This window comes from Sciurus carolinensis, chromosome 3, assembly GCF_902686445.1.
Source record: "Sciurus carolinensis chromosome 3, mSciCar1.2, whole genome shotgun sequence".
NCBI classification, from domain to species: domain Eukaryota; kingdom Metazoa; phylum Chordata; class Mammalia; order Rodentia; family Sciuridae; genus Sciurus; species Sciurus carolinensis.
In genome coordinates this window covers 64,086,673-64,103,994 of record NC_062215.1, presented here as the reverse complement: position 1 = coordinate 64,103,994, position 17,322 = coordinate 64,086,673, and the positions used below count along the sequence as shown (strand labels likewise).

At 40.3% G+C, this 17,322-nt stretch overlaps 1 protein-coding gene across 1 annotated transcript; it reads left to right on the top strand.

Moving 5' to 3' along the window:
* The first annotated feature begins 5,644 nt into the window (after positions 1-5,644).
* On the top strand, positions 5,645-13,044 carry Cryba1 (crystallin beta A1). Its single transcript, XM_047543631.1, has 6 exons — positions 5,645-5,809; positions 7,412-7,476; positions 8,445-8,563; positions 9,899-10,040; positions 11,811-11,953; positions 12,393-13,044. Exons 1-6 carry the CDS (start codon positions 5,779-5,781, stop codon positions 12,538-12,540), a joined length of 648 nt encoding a protein of 215 aa, XP_047399587.1. The 5' UTR covers positions 5,645-5,778; the 3' UTR covers positions 12,541-13,044.
* The last annotated feature ends 4,278 nt before the right edge of the window (positions 13,045-17,322 follow it).

The window sequence follows — 17,322 nt, the reverse complement described above, 5'->3', positions numbered from 1 at the left end:
CTTGGGGTAGAGCTCAGTGGTAGAATTCTTGCCTAGTTTGCCTGAGGCCCTGGGTTCGATTCCCAGCACCACAAAAATTAATTAATTGATTAATTAATTAAATTGAGATTATCCTTTGTGTTTAAAATAACCATCTAATTTTTTATTACTGACAAGTGGCCAGAAAAGTCATGAGACTACCCAAGTTTACATCCAAAGCAAGGGAGAGAAACTAGTCGCACTAAAAATAAATAGAGACAAAGTTGTTTTTATGACTACTCCCTAAGAGTAATACTTGTTCACACAAGTCAAAGGTAAGAAGTTGTCTCATGAGCAACATGATAAAGAACAGAGAGTTTGGAAACAAAGATAATCAAGTTTGAAATTGGACTCTGCCACTTCCTAGCTGTGTGACCTCAGGTAAATAACATAAGCTCTCTGAGTCCATCTTTACAGCTGTAAAAGATGTTTAGATAAGCAAAGCTTGTAGGGTTATTTGGGAGATTTAAGTAAAAGAGCATTTGGGAAAACTCTTAAAAATGTATTAGTTCTCTTTCCTTCTCCTTTTGGTTACAGGGTGTTGTGAGGTGGCTGGTAGGCATGGGTAAGTCAGGGAAAAGATTTCTCAAAGGTGGTGAACTTTTTGTCATTGTTTGTTTGTAATACTGGGGATTGAACCCAGGGGTGCTCTATCACTGAACTACATTCCCAGCCCTTTTAATTAATTAATTAATTAAGGTGCTGGGAATTGAAGCCAGGGCCTTGTGCATGTGAGGCAAGCACTCTACCAGCTGAACTATATCCCCAGCCCTCCCTTCTTATTTTATTTTGAGACAGGATCTCACTAAGTCTTGAACTTGCAATCCCCCTGCCTCAGGCTACCAAGTCACTGTGATTACAGGTGTGTGCTACTACACCTGGCTAGGTGGTGACTTCTTACGCTTCTACAAAGGACAAATGAGACACTGATTGGCACAGGGGCATCACAGGAGGCTCCAGATCAAAGCAGAAGGAGACTAAAGTGTCAGATAAAATGCAAGATGCCCAATAACATTTGAATTTCAAATAACAAAGAGTCAAAAGTCTGTTTTATACTAAAAAGTGTAAAAAATGTTTGAGACTTAATTATTCTTTAAAAATTCATTGTTTATCTGAAATTCAAATTTAACAGGGTGTCCAGTATTTGCTCAATCCGGTGACCCAAAATGAGACTGAGTTGCTCTGCCTGGCTGGGGTGGAGAGACTAGGCTGAGCATCATCCACCAGGACAAGTTCCATCCTCTACCTATTTTTTTTCTAACAGTTTCAAGGGTTTCTAAGCTGCAGAATTGGGAAATTCAGTGAGACTGAGTTGAAGTGAAATGTTCTCCAGCTGGTTACATACAGAGGGAGCAAGAGTCTGGGCCCTGAGTTTTGGAAGCAGAGAACTGGATGACCTCAGGAAGAACTAGAAAGAACTGTTAGCTCAAGATGCCTCCCAAGTTCTCCCCCAGTGCTTGCCCTACTGCCTTTTCAGGCCCAGCCAGGCCCCAGCTCTCCTGCCTGGTTAAAGAGGTAGAAAAAAAGACAGGGCTAAAAAGATCCCCCAGAGGCACTTGTGGGGGAGGTGGGTGCTGGCTGAACGCTGACTGGGCCCTTTGCTTTGTACCCATCCTGCTTATTCCCAAACAACAAAAGTGCTGCTCAGCCGCCTGGCCAGCTCCATTGTGCTGTCATCATAAAGTGCTGAGTCCAAGGGCTTCCCTGGCCCCATGACCTCACTCCCCCTCTCCTGTCCCCTACCCAGAGGCAATACCAGGGAGGCCAAGTCATCCATAAAATTCTATTGAGTGGCACCAACCATTCTTGGCATGTGGTCTTAGTGTCAAGAAGCCTATCGTTCAAACTGTCCAGGTTATACTCGGAGGTTTGTCACATTTCCCTTAATGTCAGTCATCACCCCTAAACCTAACAGCTCATTCCAGTGAACAGACAGTTGCCCCACCTGCTTGGGCAATGAACATGTGGACTGAGAACATGGTTCACAGTCTATGTCCCCAGTAGAATTTCAGAAAACTGGATTGATGGTGGCAGGGAATGTGGCTCAGTGGTGGAGCATGTGTCTAGCATGCACAAGGCCTTGGGGTTCAATCCCTAGTACAAAAGGGAGGCAAGAAGGAAAGGAAAGGAGGGAGAAAGAATTTTTTATTTGATAAATTTTTCTAAAATCTTTGCAGCCTTGCTCCTACTTGCCTCTATGAGAACTTAGCACAAGATGGTATCTGATTTGGTACAACCAATAAAGCAGCTACTGTTTGTTGAGTTTTGAGTACCCATGATTGTCCTAAACACCCTTATCTTCTTTCATCTGACAGCAGTGGGTAAAGTAGGAATCATCATCCTACTTCATGCCAGAGAGGAAAGAATACGCGCTTTGGAGTCAGACATGCACTGAAATCCTTGCTAGGTTACCTGACCTGGAACTTAGCCTCTCATATCCTCAGTCTGCTCATCTGTTAAATGGGTATTACAACTACTTACTCCATAGGTTGTTGTGAGGATCAGGAAGTCACTGTCTGGTTCATAGTCAATGCCCAGTGAGCTGTAAGTATTGTTATTAAGGATGAACGGGAGAGATCCAAGTCCAGCATGGGAAAAGGGATCACAGACTGATGGCTTCCTTAATTCCTGATCCTTCAGTGACTTTTAGCCCTAAATTTTCTAGAAGGAGATGGGGTCAGTGGCTGGAGCTCCAAGGCCATGACCAACATGGGGCAGGTGATAACAATGGTGACTATGTCAGAGAGGAATTCCTCTAGGACTTGGTTAAAAAGCATTGAGGGGCTGGGGATGTAGTTCAATCATAGAGCACTTTCCTAGCATGTGCAAGCCCCTGGGTTCAATCCCCAGCACTGCATTTGGGAGGTTTGGTGGTTAGTGCAGGAAATGCAACGACCCCCAAGCTTCTGCTTTAGGAAAGTAGCAGGAGAACTTATGACTCCAGGAATGTTTGATGGGTTTTCATAGATTGTTTGCCCTATCATTGACCCCCCCACACACAATAGTTTTGTGCATGTGTTTGGACTTTTCAATCAATCATAAAAGCCCTACTTTTCTGAAAAAAACTAAAAATCAGCAAAATCAGTTTTCATTGAATCAATAATGCAATAGAGTGTGAAGCTCCCAGATAAGACCCTGAGAGTATATGACACAAACACAGCACAAGCAGGCCAGTTGTGGCAGGGGTGAGTGGGCCACACTCAGCAGGTGCTCCTAGCAATAAGGAACATACTCGAATTACCTCTGTGCCCCAATCACAAAACCCACTCATTCATTCATTCGTTCATTCAGCATATACATATCAAGCCAGGAGTTTTGCTCAGAGCTGATGATAAGATAATGAACAAGACAGATGAGGCCCCTTCCTTCATAGAACCTGGGGTCTAATGGAAGAAGTAGACAAATAGTTTTTTTCATTATAAAAAATAACTTAAATAAAATTTACACATTCTCACCAGGCATGGTGGCACATGCCCATAATCCCAGCAGCTCAGGAGGCTGAAACAGGAGGATCATGAGTTCCAAATTAGTCTCAGCAACTTAGTGAGTCCCTGTCTCTAAGCAAAATATAAAAAGGACTCGGGATGTGGCTCAATGGTTAAGCACCCCTGGGTTCAATCCCAGTATGAAAGAGAGAGAGAGAGAGAGAGAGAGAGAGAGAGAGAGAGAAATAAAGAGAGAATATTCTTATCCAAGTACAGTGACACATACCTGTAATCTCAGTGTCTTGGGAGGCTGAAGCAGGAGCATCACAAGTTTGAAGCCAGCCTCAGCAATTTAGTGAGACACTGTCTCAAAATAAAAAGTAAATCAGGTTGGGGATGTAGATCAGTGGGAAAGTGCCCTGAGTTCAATCCCTAGTACCACCCCCCACCAAAAATAAGAAAGAAAATATGTTCTTGATGTTCAAAATTCAAAGATTAAAAATGTATATATACTAGAAGCGAGGCATGGTGGCATATGCTTGTAATCCTAGCTATCTGGGAAGCTGAGGCGAGAGGATCACAAATTCAAGGTCAGCCTCAGCAACTTATTGAGACCCTCAGCAACTTAGTGAGACCCTGTCTCAAAATAAAAATTAAAAGAGACTGGGAATGTAGCTCAGAGGTAAAACACATCTGGAATCAGTGCCCAGTACAAGGGGGAAAAATATATACATACATATATATAGTATATGTATTTTGTATGTGTGTGTGTGTGTATAAAAGTTTCATCTTAACTCCCAAGTGCCTCAGTGCTCCTTTTTGGAGCTCAATATTTCTAGTTCCTAAAGAAAGTTCTATAACATGATCAATGTGATAACTGAGGAGTCTAGGATGCCAAAAGGGCATATTCTAGTGGTACCTAAGCCATCTTGGTAGTTAGGAAATGAATGAACAAATGCTCAAATGAACAAATGTTTCTCCAGTTCTGAGGAGGATTAAAAAGAAGGAAGACAAGGAAAAGAGAGGGAGAGCCACTAGCCATAGATAGCCAGTGCCTGGGCCCTTTGCAAAGCCACCAAGCAGCTGGAGTCTGTTGTCATTCTCAGGCAACTCGGGCCCTTGCCAGCCAGTTGTCCAACATCACTGCTAATCAAGACAGCAGAAAACACCCTTGAAGTTTACACTGTTCTTAGCATCCGACTTATATGCCTGAAATGTTCTGCCCAAGTCACATACATACAAGGCCTCACCCCCTGATTTTTGACTCTGAGAAAAAAAAAAAAAGAGGCTTTGATGAAACTTGAGTCTCAATCAGGAATGATTGCAGAGGGACTGCAGGAACATTCTTCCTCTCTACAAGTTGCTGTGAGATTTTCTATAGTGTCCACAACCAGGAAGAGAGTACAGTTAGATATAATCTCCTTTTCTGAGGTTGAGAGAGTAACTGACTTGCCTAAAGCCATCCAGCCAGGGGAGCTGGAATTTGAACCCATATCTACTTGGCTCAAAGTCCTCCTTACCTCTCCACCCTGTGGCTTCTCACAGTAGCTGTTACATTGGACAACGCATCTTTCCCCTGAGGCACTCTGACAAGGTCCTATATTCTACCCTCACCAAGTGCCTGAGTTTCCAGGGAAGCTCATTCTCCTCTTTAGGGTACTATGGGCATAGTACCTTGGGCCTGTAAGATTTCTACTGACCTAAAACCATATATTAAAACCATCGGATTTATTGTCTCCAAATTTTTAAAAGCAAACTGCAACATTAAAATGAATATTTAATAAATGAGCTACAGTGAGACATATCTACTAATCCAACTGTAACTAAATTCAGCTCTTACTAGTTATATGTAGCTATAGTAGAATAAAGATTTTCAAAAACACAGTAAAGCCATTTTTTTCCTCAACAACATTTAGACTTGTAATAATCCTTTCATATATATTTTTTAAGCAACAGGAAATGAATACCTGTATGGAAGTCAGGTGCATTTTGGTGCGTCTGACAGGACCTCCCAAAGTCTTAGAAAGATATTGGGATGACATGAAGAACCAGGAGAAGGGCAGGAGAGACCTATCTGGGAGCAGCTCCCAGCTGCTCTAAGACCACAACAGGCAAGGCCTGCAATAACCAGCCTTGCCCAGGCAGTGGGGCCTCTCTGGACTTTGGTAACCCTAGTTTAAACAAAGGCCTGAGGGATGCCTGCCCAGTAGGCTGAGCCACCAAAGCTCTGGGGATCAGGGGAAACAAAAGAAGAGGGAAAGCAGAATGCTGACAGGGCCTTCGGCCATCAGCCACAGGGCTATAAAGAGGGAGACTGCAGAGGAAGTGGCACCAGATGGAGACCCAGACTGTGCAGCGGGAGCTGGGTGAGTAAGACCCTGAGGTTGCCCTTGCCTTTGCCCTTCTCTCCCTCCCTTGAACAGACATACTGGAGAGGGCCCAGTGTTCTTGCCTGGAGGTCAGAGCCTTTGTGGTAGCTGGAGAAGAGTGGGGGATTCTGGGTGAGGGCTTCCTTCTCTTGCCATCCAACAGGAGTTACTTATATGGCAATAATCACTACCCGAGAAACCATGACAGGGGACAGGGGATAGCAAGAAATGAGCAGGCTCCTGGGCAGAGGGAGAATGTATAGCAGGCAGCAGCTGGGAGATATTGCTTATTCAGAGGTTCAGAATACAAAAGAATATCAGAGTTTACTCGAATTAGTTCCTGGACCCCGTGCTGGCCAGAGGGAAGGGTCACAAATATCTGTCCCGAGTCAAGAAACCTGTTGCCTGTCTGCCTATCTTTTTTCCCTCCCTTCCTCTATCCTTCCTTTTGCACTTTTCCCCCTTCCTTCTATCCTTCTTTCCTTTACTTATCTTACCACCTTTCCTGTCTCCCAGACCTGTATGATTCTCATGATCCTCATCTACAAAATGGGGATGATATTATTTACCTTATAGGCTTATTGAGGAGATTAAATGCATTAATGTATGCAAAGCATTTAGAACAGGACAGGACATACAGTGAGTCATTGTCAAGTGTTAACTATTATTACCACTTTCTTTTCTTTTTCATTTTCCTTCAATAAGTCTCCCCTCCCCCCACAACCCCAGTACTGCAACTCTACCACTAAGGTATGTCTCCAGCCCTTTCTATTTTTCATTTTGAGACAGGGTCTTGCCAAGTTGCTGAGGCTGGCCTCCAACTTGCAATTCTCCTGCCTCAGCCTCCTGAGTAGCTGGGATTATAGGCCTGTGCCACCATGTCAGGTTCAATAAGTCTTAAAATCCCCAGCCCCATTCCAACATTGTTCAGGCATGATGCTGTATCAATCACCGTGCCTCTGAAATGCTCAGTCAATATTCAATGGGAACAAGATCAGTACTATGATAAGTGTTAAAAAGGGAGAAAGCTAGTGACTGCAGGCTGGAGAAGGCAAGAAAAGTCTCTGAGGCAGCAAGCTTCTCTAGAAGATAGAGAAGCAGGGTGAGAATGGTACCATGCCCAGACACTGTAGTCAGTCAGTTTAAGTGCTATGAGAAGCAAGTTAAGGCTGAAACCATGAAGGATCAGAGCCCAGGCTACACTTGAGCTGATGTGGGGAGGATGAAGGGAATTGTGGCACTGCTATGTACCCAGTGGCATGAAGGGTCTGGACTAGATGGTTGCCAAAAAGTCGATACTGGAGTATGTGAGACTGAGGCAATGCTATCACCTGGAAGCAATCAAGAGGACAGAAGCTACATTTATCACAATGCTCATGCTTTACCTACTATATTGTTTTTTTAAATTCTTATAAAAACTCTGCATGTAGAAGCTTTACCAATGGGAAACCTGAGGCTCAAGTAGTGAGTGGCAGAGTCAGGATCCCAACCGAAGTCTGTCTATTGAACTTCTGGACTCCTTTCCTTTTTCCTGTGTTCTCTCACCTCACCCTTCCGCATCCCAGAAGCCATGTAACTGGTGTGTGATCTGTCTTCCAGAAACCCTTCCAACCACCAAGATGGCTCAGACCAACCCTATGCCTGGGTCCTTGGGGCCATGGAAGGTAAGCCCACCCTCAGGTGGAAAACCAAGGGATCCCACAGAGCAGGGTTGAGCTGTTGTCACAGAGAAGCCACCAGGGTTATATTTGATCATGAGACAGTGACCAATCGATAAAACACCAGTCCATAAGAGAAGGGTCCACCCAACACCTGGACACTGTTGAAAGATCTCTCAGGATGCCACTTGTTAGAACAGAAGAAGGATGACCTGGAAACGCATGATGCGTGAGAAATGGTATTTAGTTTCTGGTCAACTCTCCTCCACGCTGCTAAAATCATTTCAAAATAGGATAGCCCAGAGGGGATTATGCCCAAAGAGATAATTAGAATCCATAAGTGAAGAGAGATTTGCCACCAGATCCTAAATAAGTCAGGATTTCAGTATTCTCTCAACCTGATTGGGTTAACCATGGGTTGAAGTGCTAATCCTGTCCTTCCCCAGCACTTCCTACCCTGCCCCGCATCACTGGTCAACTCTGAAGCCATTTCACAGCTTCAGTTGTCCTGTGGCCAGGTCCAAGAGCCAAATTCTAGATGAAGGGATCCAAGAGGTTTATTACAATCCCTCCCTTTATACTTCAGGTTTTTATAGTGAGTGTGGCTGAAGAAGCTAAGAAGTAATCTACAAGGAGCTCCTGGAACTCCCAGAATTCTGGCCTCTGGACCACACTTATGCAGGAAGCTTTGTAAAATAAGAGCACACAAGCCCTTGGTCTGTCCATTGGGCTAAACTTCACCCCTGGCAAGACTCTCCTGTTATAAACCAGTCCCCCCAGATCTTAGTCCTATCCTGAGCATTCAATACCACCAACCAGTAGTGTTAATTTGAACCCTTTCCTATCCTGTCTACACTGGAAGAGACCTCATTAGGCATGGGGCTACTGCTGGTGATGGAAAATACAGGGTTAAGTCTCTCTTTTTCCTGCTGTATCAGGTTCTAGCTTTCTTGCCCTATTCAATCCCATTTCAGATAACCATCTATGACCAGGAGAACTTCCAGGGCAAGAGGATGGAGTTCACCAGCTCCTGCCCAAATGTCTCTGAGCGCAGTTTTGATAATGTCAGGTCCCTCAAGGTGGAATGTGGCGCGTGAGTATGGACCTCAATAGAGTGACAGGGCCTTATTTCAGGTCCCTTTAGATATGGGTAGGGATGGGGGTAAAATGTTCCCCAGACATTAATCCACTAATCACTTCTTGAAGAGAGACTTCCATGCCAAAAACTTGAAGGAACATGAGGGCTTTGTTTTTTTTTGTTGTTTTTTTTGTTTTTTTTTGGCGGTACTGGGGATCGAACTCAGGACCTTGTGTTTCCGAGGCAAGCACTCTACCAGCTGAGCTATCTCCCCAGCCTGAACATGAGATTTTTAGTGGCTTGACACCAGATTTGGATGGAGGAATGAAGTTAAAGAAATATATACAATGGGGTGGGGGCAGTAACAGTAATCAGGTCTGTATTTTTGGAACCTACAGGGTGCAGGATTCCCTCAGAATAGTCACAGGACCCTCATGTTTTTCATACCCACAGAAAAGAGGTAGAGAGAGGAAACTGTCAAATGGAAGCCTCTTAATGGCAAACTCGCTTCATGCATGTCCTAGAAAAGACTATTACATAATTTCTCCATATGAAAAGGAATTCATCCCGACTCCAGAGACCTATCAGCTTCTAGCCTTCCACAAGTCTCTTGTTGATGGTCAATCTTGGTGAGGAAGATTCTCTTGCTTTTGTCTTCTGACTCTTGGCAGACTGATTCAGGTCTTTATCATCAATCTGAAAATACACAAGGAAAAAACTCCTTTGACAAGGAGATCACAAGTTCAAGGCAGAACTAACTTTGCATGTAGCTAGCATTCCACAAACTGCCACCAAAACAGCAAAACTAAAATGGACAACACCTTAAGATGTCATCAGTAATCAAGACCCAATTGTGAAAAACTGAGCTAGAGTGTTTTCAGGTTATGAGGGTATAAGTATGGGGTAGCAGGAGAAAGAACCCACAAGGTGACAAAGAAAACAAGTTGAGTCGTTCATCAGTTGTCTATTCATCCCTTTGCCTCCTTGATGCCTTCAGGTTTGACTGGAGCCAAAGCAATAGTCAGTCACTAGATCATGAACTTGGAGCTCAAGATAGAGAATAGGCGACTTGCAGGGGAAAGGAAAGATCGCTTTGCTAATACACATTACAGAGGCCAGTGAAATAAATCCTTTCAATAGATAATCTCCAAATACATTTACAAACCTGCTTAGTGTAGCTCCCAGCTCATTTCCCACCTCTTATGATAAATTTATTATTTTATATGGTTCTATTGGGATTGCTTTGATATTTTACTTCATTATAAACTTATTTAAATGAAAGATGCCTTCTCCCTGAGGCCACATAGACTTTGAATACCATGAACGAACACCATTACCTGTCTTTGGCAGCTGGATTGGTTATGAGCATACCAGCTTCTGTGGACAACAGTTTATCCTGGAGAGAGGAGAATACCCTCGCTGGGATGCCTGGAGTGGGAGCAATGCCTACCACATTGAGCGTCTCATGTCCTTCCGCCCCATCTGTTCAGCTGTGAGTCTCTGAAATTTCTACTTCTGTGCATGGGGATGGGGAGAGGGCACCAACAGACTGATAGTTACTTCTTTTGTTATACTGAATGCGGTAGGAAGGATAAAAGTCAAAAAGAGAAAAGAATAGCATCACTCCATTTGTCAGTCATTTTTCTTCAATGGGTGGTATTTTTCTTAAGTTAAAAAGCAAGGGTGAGGGCTGGGGATATAGCTCAGTTGGTAGAGTGCTTGCCTCCCAAGCACAAGGCCCTGGGTTCAAATCCCCAGCACCGCAAAAAAAAAAAAAAAAAAAAGTGAAGGTGATAAGCTGAATGCAGTGGCACTTGCCTGAAATACCAGCAACTCCAGAGACTGTCAGGGGGATCTCAAGATTGAGGCTAGCCTGGGCAATTTAGTGAGACCCTATCTCAAAATAAGAAAGAATAAGGGCTGGAGATGTAGCACAGTATGTATGTAAGGGTGGCAGTACATACTCAAGACCAAAATGCCTACAAGACCAGTGCAGTGAAAGCACCTATCTTGTAGTACAAAGTAAATTCTTAGCCAGTTACATTTCAATTTAAATATTTCACTGCCGAAATAGGGAAACGCTTAAACCCTTAAAAAGTGGAAACAAATGCATACGTCTTCCAGTAACTCTTATCTGCATTGATTCACAATAATCTTGTTTCTAACACTAACCATTAATCAATAGTGCATCTGTCTTTGAATGATTTCAAGCTGAAACAGAACTTTTGGACATGTGTTGAAAAGGATCCCTGTATTTCTAGCAAGTGAGGCCTTGCTAGAAATTTTCTAAATATTCATGAGATTTTCTGATTTTAATTATTAATCGCCTCCTTAGTTCAAAGTCAGACTAAAGTTCCACTAGTGGAGAAGGTAACATAAGTGGCTCTAAATCTAAAAAATATTTATCTGGAAGTAATTTTTTTTGAGTTCACTTTTCTTCTTTAAGGTATAACTATCATATATTAAATACCCAGGTTCTAAGTGTACATTCTCATGAATTTTGGAAAAAACGTATACCCCCATGTAGCTGACACTCTCGCCATATACATACGATCATCACCCTGTAAAATTCCCTGGCACACCTTTCTAGTTAACTATTCCCAGACCACAACCACCAGGGTTATTTTTTGGTACCAAGGATTGAACCCAGGGCGCTTAACCACTGAGCCACATCCCCTGCCTTTTTTTTTTACATTTTGAGACAGGGTCAGAGTCTCACTAAATTGCTGAGGCTGGCTTTGAACTTGCAATCCTTTTGCGTCAACCTTTCAAGCCACTGGGATTACAGGCATGTGTCACCATGCCCAGCTAGCTGGGTTACTTTGACCATTTTAAAATTCACGCAAGTTTGTCTCTGCCTTTTAAATGTTGTGTTGTACTCATCCTACTCTAGCCCCTACATGTTATTTCACACACACACACACACACACACATGCACACACATATTGGGACTTCCTGTATGAATTTGTGAAATCTTTTTCCACATTAGGCATATTAATTCCTTGGTTGGCTGGGTTTTGTTTTTTCCTTTGCTGTGTGTTGTATCCTTTCCATTCGTCTTTCATTGTCCCAAAGTATTATTTGTACATTGCAAATGTTGTATTTAAATTGGATTTAACAGGATTATGGATGATAAACCTCTTTTGGGTCAGTTTATGTACTTCTTTGTAAACCAGTGTTTCAATTTGAAAAAAAATATGGCAAAGAGTCAAGATGACAGCCATTAACACTAGGCACTAAGTTTTTAATTTCTGGGTAACAGAATCATAAGGAGTCTAAAATTACCATCTTTGAGAAAGAGAACTTTATTGGACGCCAGTGGGAAATCTGTGACGACTACCCCTCCTTGCAAGCCATGGGTTGGTTCAACAACGAAGTTGGTTCCATGAAGATACAGTGTGGGGCGTAAGTGCAAAAACAGGGCTGGAGGACAAAGTTAATTCCTGCAGATGAAAGCCTTGCTAATATCATATCAATAGTAATATCAGATTTCACGCATTGGTATCATACTGGCACGGGGGTCATGTTCCTGTTATGATTTTGAATTCTAAGTTCTTTGTACCAACTACAACTTAAGGTTAGATTTTTCTCCCCTGGGCACTCCTCTATGGAAATGTATGTTGACTACTCTTAAGTCATTTTTTCATGATCAAGGTTAAATTTTAAATGTCTGATACATTAAGAATGGTTCTTGTTTTCTAAGCCTACAAGAATCCTGTACCAAAAAAAAAAAAAAAAAAAAAAAAAGAATCCTGTACCATTCTGTCGAGAAGAGGCTCAGATTTTGGGGTGTTTGTCAGGTTCCTAACTAGTTTTAATAATGTCATGCTTTGGAATTTTGTAGCTGGGTTTGCTACCAGTATCCTGGATATCGTGGTTATCAGTATATCTTGGAATGTGACCATCATGGAGGAGACTATAAACACTGGAGAGAGTGGGGTTCTCATGCCCAGACATCCCAAATCCAATCGATTCGCCGTATCCAACAGTAGTGGATTAAAAGCTCCAAGTTAAAGAATTCCTCAAGCACGAGGTCTGCTAAGCACTCTAGGATGAGTTTTATGTTCTGCTCAGACATTGCTTCCAAATGTTAGATGCTGAAATCCATAATAAATGTCATTTAAAAAAAAAAAAAAACAAAAAATTGTACTGAATTAACTACCATGCTTTACCCAAACCACACGTAAGTAAGCCGAAAAATTTTAACGGTAAGCCTCAATAAAACCCTATTTCCTTTTTGGGCCCTTGCTAGTCACTTACCAAAGACAATTATTTACTATCTCAAAGAATAAATGCATTTGACCCAAATGGTATGCCTCTATAGTGACTAGTTTATGCATGTTCTCTCCATTATTTTCTAATATTGTATACTTTAGCATTGACTTTCCCCCCAATTTGTGACAAATCAGTGCTAAAGAAAACGGAAGTCTCAAAATGTATACTGCCTTCTATTTCTATAAGAAGTTATGAATAAATTCAGAATCTTGGCAGCTTAACATTCTAGTTGCTTAATTGCTTAGTTCAATTTGGTTTCTTATTTTAATTGAAGAGCATAAGGTTCAATGTCCTCAAAATGGCAAGACAGCTGCTCTCACAGCTGATTTTTCAATAAATGTTAATTCTAAGCACTATAATAACCTGTATGATTAAAAGAAAACAGAAAACAAAACCACATGACCAGAGTACATTAAAGACAAATTCTTTGCACATTTAACCCTTTGGTGGTGGTGGAGACATTATCAAAGTCAGAACCTTAAGTTTTCAGTTCAGACTTTTTTTTAAAGTTACAGCACACAAAAGATAACACAAACACCTCAAACTTTAAAAGTTTTTATTCAACAATGTACACTTATTGTCTCTTAATTTGATCTACAAATCTCAAGTTTTTCCTGATAAAATAAGTAAATCTGAGTATGGTTGTAAAGTGTTTGTAATGTATATTTTTAAAACACTGAACATTAAGTAAGACATCAATAAAGGAAGATTATCATGTAACTGACACTTCCTCAGAATCCATGACAATACCTAAGCATTTAGCAAAGGGTAAATTTCTGGTCACTGTTCCTAAATCTAGAAAAGATCTTCCTTCTGGGCAAATGTTTTTGAAAAGGGGGGAAGGGAAAATGTCTTCTAACAACTGTAATCCAATTATCTTCTCCCCCAAATTAAGAGGTAATTCAGCTCCTAAGTGCCTATGCACACAAATTACTTTGCTCCTCCAATGTTCCAAGACTGAAAATAAGTGGACTACTGACAGATGCTGAAGAGTAGCCAAAGCCATCTATGATGATGCCTGCTACACCTCCTGCATTTTTGCCTTTTAGGCCATGTATGATGGGCCACCTTTCAAGTTTTGACTAGTAGTTAATTAACTGCCACTATCAATGAAGATACAGGAGGGTTTCACTGTGTTTTCAAAAAGTCAACAAACACATACTTGATGATACAGAAGTAACCCTCTTCTATACATGGGAAACCTATAAAATGGAAATACTTTTTTTTTGTCTAGGAGCATAGGGAAAAAAATTAGTAATATCTTCTACTTTATTAGCCTCTCCTACAAAGGTAATGAACAAACTAAAGACAATTTTAAAAGATGATTTGACAAGACCTGGCCAGTACATCTATACAATCTTATTTACACACATACATGTGAAGTAAAGCTATTAAGTACATGCAAGCTGCAGCAACTGAATCAAATGTGCCTGATTTCTAAACTTGTTCAAATCAGCATGGGCAATTTTTATACCTTTAAAACAATCTGTGCTTTAATCTTTAAGTAACTAAATGAATCTAATCTCAAACCAATCATTCAGTAAACCAAATCTAGGCTAAAGCAATAAAGCTAAGAAAGGCTATCCTACCTTTAAGCCAGCTTTAAGCCATAAATTGTCACAGAGCTCCATGTGGCAAAGGTCCTTCATTCCAGTTTGAATTACTTCTCATTTCTTTTTCCATGAAATAAACCAATTTTCACTAAGAAAGAGCATCTGATGATTTATAAGCTGATAAAACTGCCCTGTTTTAAGAAAAGCCCTTTAATAGATACAAGTCAAGCTCTTGTTTAAACTTATGTTTATTAATAACAGGTGCCAATTATTTTCCTCTCTTCTAATCCCACTCATGAGCTAACTCAGAAGTGTGACTTTGAGCCATGTTTCCAAAGGTGGTTAAACTAAGAATGGCAACATAAGGACAGATAGGTCACTTTTGGTAATGACACACAAATTAAACTTTCAAAACATGTGCATAGCTTTATTCATCTACTTAGATCTAACCTTTTCATGGAGCTTCAGCAAAGTTCGAGTGTGCAAAATGCATTTCTAAAACGTAATGCAAGCAAAGCTTTTCACATTTACACTGGCAGGAAATACAGAGAAACTAACAAGTCACATTAGGGAGAGTTCAGTTCAGATCTTTTTGTTTTTAATGACAAGAATTGCACAGTTATCATTTTGAGACAATTGTTGCAGACATAAATATTTAAAAATTTCTAAGCAAGGTGCTTTAACAATAAAAAAAATTTTTAAAGTTGGAAAGAGCCAATAACTTGGATTAAAGCTCACACAGAATTCCCGATTAACCTGGACTCCATTATCTCCCTATACTTCGCAAACAATGCTTTAAACAACACTTTTTATAACACTAAAGGAGACAGCAAGCTGAAACTTTTTTCAAAGCACACAAGAAATGGTGTCATCACATTAGTTAAAGGTGCTAAGGGGGCAGGAAAGGAAGTGAAGAATCCTTTTACTATTTCCCGCTACAGAACAGCCACTAACAGACTTTAAAAAAAAAAAAAAAAAAAAGAAAGAAAGAAAAAAAAGAAAATCACTTCCCCAGTTTATAAAATAGTTCCAGTTTGACAAGATCTATAACTTTTAACAGAGAGCACCAGTTGGGCAATAGAATGAGCGTTTCATACTGCATAAAAATTAGTGAGGTGGTTAAGAACCATCAACTATCTCAGGCATTTACTACATGGCCTTTCCAAAATTTTTTTAATATACATGCAAGGCACATTGATATAAAAATAGATCTCTGGCCAACAAATATATTAAATAAGCAAATTAAAATTTTGGCTCTGCAATATTGGCAACATCAAAATATAACCAGATAGCTTTGGACCACACATCTTTCTCATATTCCTCCACCTCATTTGGTGTTTCCCCTGCATTGTTTTGGGTTCCATCTCCTTAAAGTTTGGGGATGTGCTTGAGAAATTCTTTTCCTTTTTTCAAGTAGCATTCCTACTACATTTAAATTTACCTTTGCTAAGTAAAAATACACTAGAGAAACAGAAGAGTTGAGAGTTTTGATTGATATTAACTAAATCTGACTGTTTTAGGACAGCATTTATTTCTCCTTTGTACATGAGCAAAAAGTTCCCCAGCTCATATAGCAGATAATTGTTTTCTGAAAGATCAGCAACAAACCAATGACACTACTTCCTTTAAGTCATTCTTCCTCTTTTTGAGGCAGAGGGATTAACAGAAACAAAACTAAGATTTAAAATATTTTCAGTAGTAGAAGACATTTTAAGGCCAAAAAGTATATTAAGCAAATCTTTTACTTTCCTAAATTATTGTCATTATAGGCCAATACCAACTACGGATAAGTTACTTGTACAGATTCCCTCCCAAAGACAACTTTATGTAAAATTCACTCACTTTTGTTAGTGGCTGTGCTACAGAAAAGATACCAAAGCAACCTATGGTATATGTATGATATATAGTAATGTAAAAAGTGCATCACATTCTTGATTTTCAGTTTTTCATAGCAGCAGCAGGATTAATCTAAGACAGAAAACAGTTGTATTTTCATTTTAAAAAAATGCAACAATACCTTTCAAAATGTACTCAAGATCATAAAAGGATTCACCTCTATAAGATAAATGAAGACACAATAGACAAACAAGGGCAAACTAAACGCAATCATTCATATTTACATATTAAAACTTTTGTTAACACCAAATCTTTACATCTAGCAAAAGAAATAATGCATTTTAATCAAGCAGATGTTACTAAAAAGCAGTATCCATTTTTGGAGCCTTTGTTTATTAGCACCTGAGGAAAAAAAGGGTATATGGAAAGCTATATAATTTACCTCAAGCTAATTTGTTGGTCTGTAGAGTACAACTTTGATACATGGTGAAAGTTAAAACTGAACTGGAAAACAAACATTTGTAGCTGTTTTTAATAAGGCTGTAGAAAAGGGATACTGCACTATCAGAAAATGGCTTTAGAACCCTGAACATAAAATTCTATGAATAAAGAGAGAAGTCAATGACTCCATCATGTGAGGATGGCTGTTCCATAGTTTCTAGTCTATAACTGCTATTTGACATTCCCAGTAATATAAAAGCAATGTTATTATTCTTGCTTCATTAGGTGTTTTTATTATGGGCACAACTTAAAACTACTCATACCATTGCTGGCATCCTTTAACTACTTTTAAGATCTTTCTTGAGCAGCAAAACGGTGTGGAACTTAAAACTCAGTAAAGCAGTGAGCGGAGACGATGTTTCATCATTCTTTAAACCAGTTCCCGGTGGTTCTGGTTCTCACACATCTGAATAGACTGATGTTTAAAAAAGAAACCTTTTAAGATACTCATAGCAGAAGTCCATCTTTTTCACCATAAAAGAATACTGGTGCCCTGTCAATTAATTAAAGCAATATTGACTTTAAGAACTCCATGCCTCTGGCAAATTTAGAGCAGCTATTTATGCCTCTAGACTTGTCCTCTGCCCTTTCCTTTAAAATTCAGTAGGG

Excerpts from the sequence above, each read along its gene's own strand:
- Cryba1 (XM_047543631.1), top strand. The coding sequence starts at position 5,779 with ATGGAGACCCAGACTGTGCAGCGGGAGCTGG. Across the intron at positions 8,564-9,898 it reads CTCAAGGTGGAATGTGGCGC|CTGGATTGGTTATGAGCATA; the intron begins GTGAGTATGGAC and ends TGTCTTTGGCAG. Across the intron at positions 11,954-12,392 it reads ATGAAGATACAGTGTGGGGC|CTGGGTTTGCTACCAGTATC; the intron begins GTAAGTGCAAAA and ends GGAATTTTGTAG.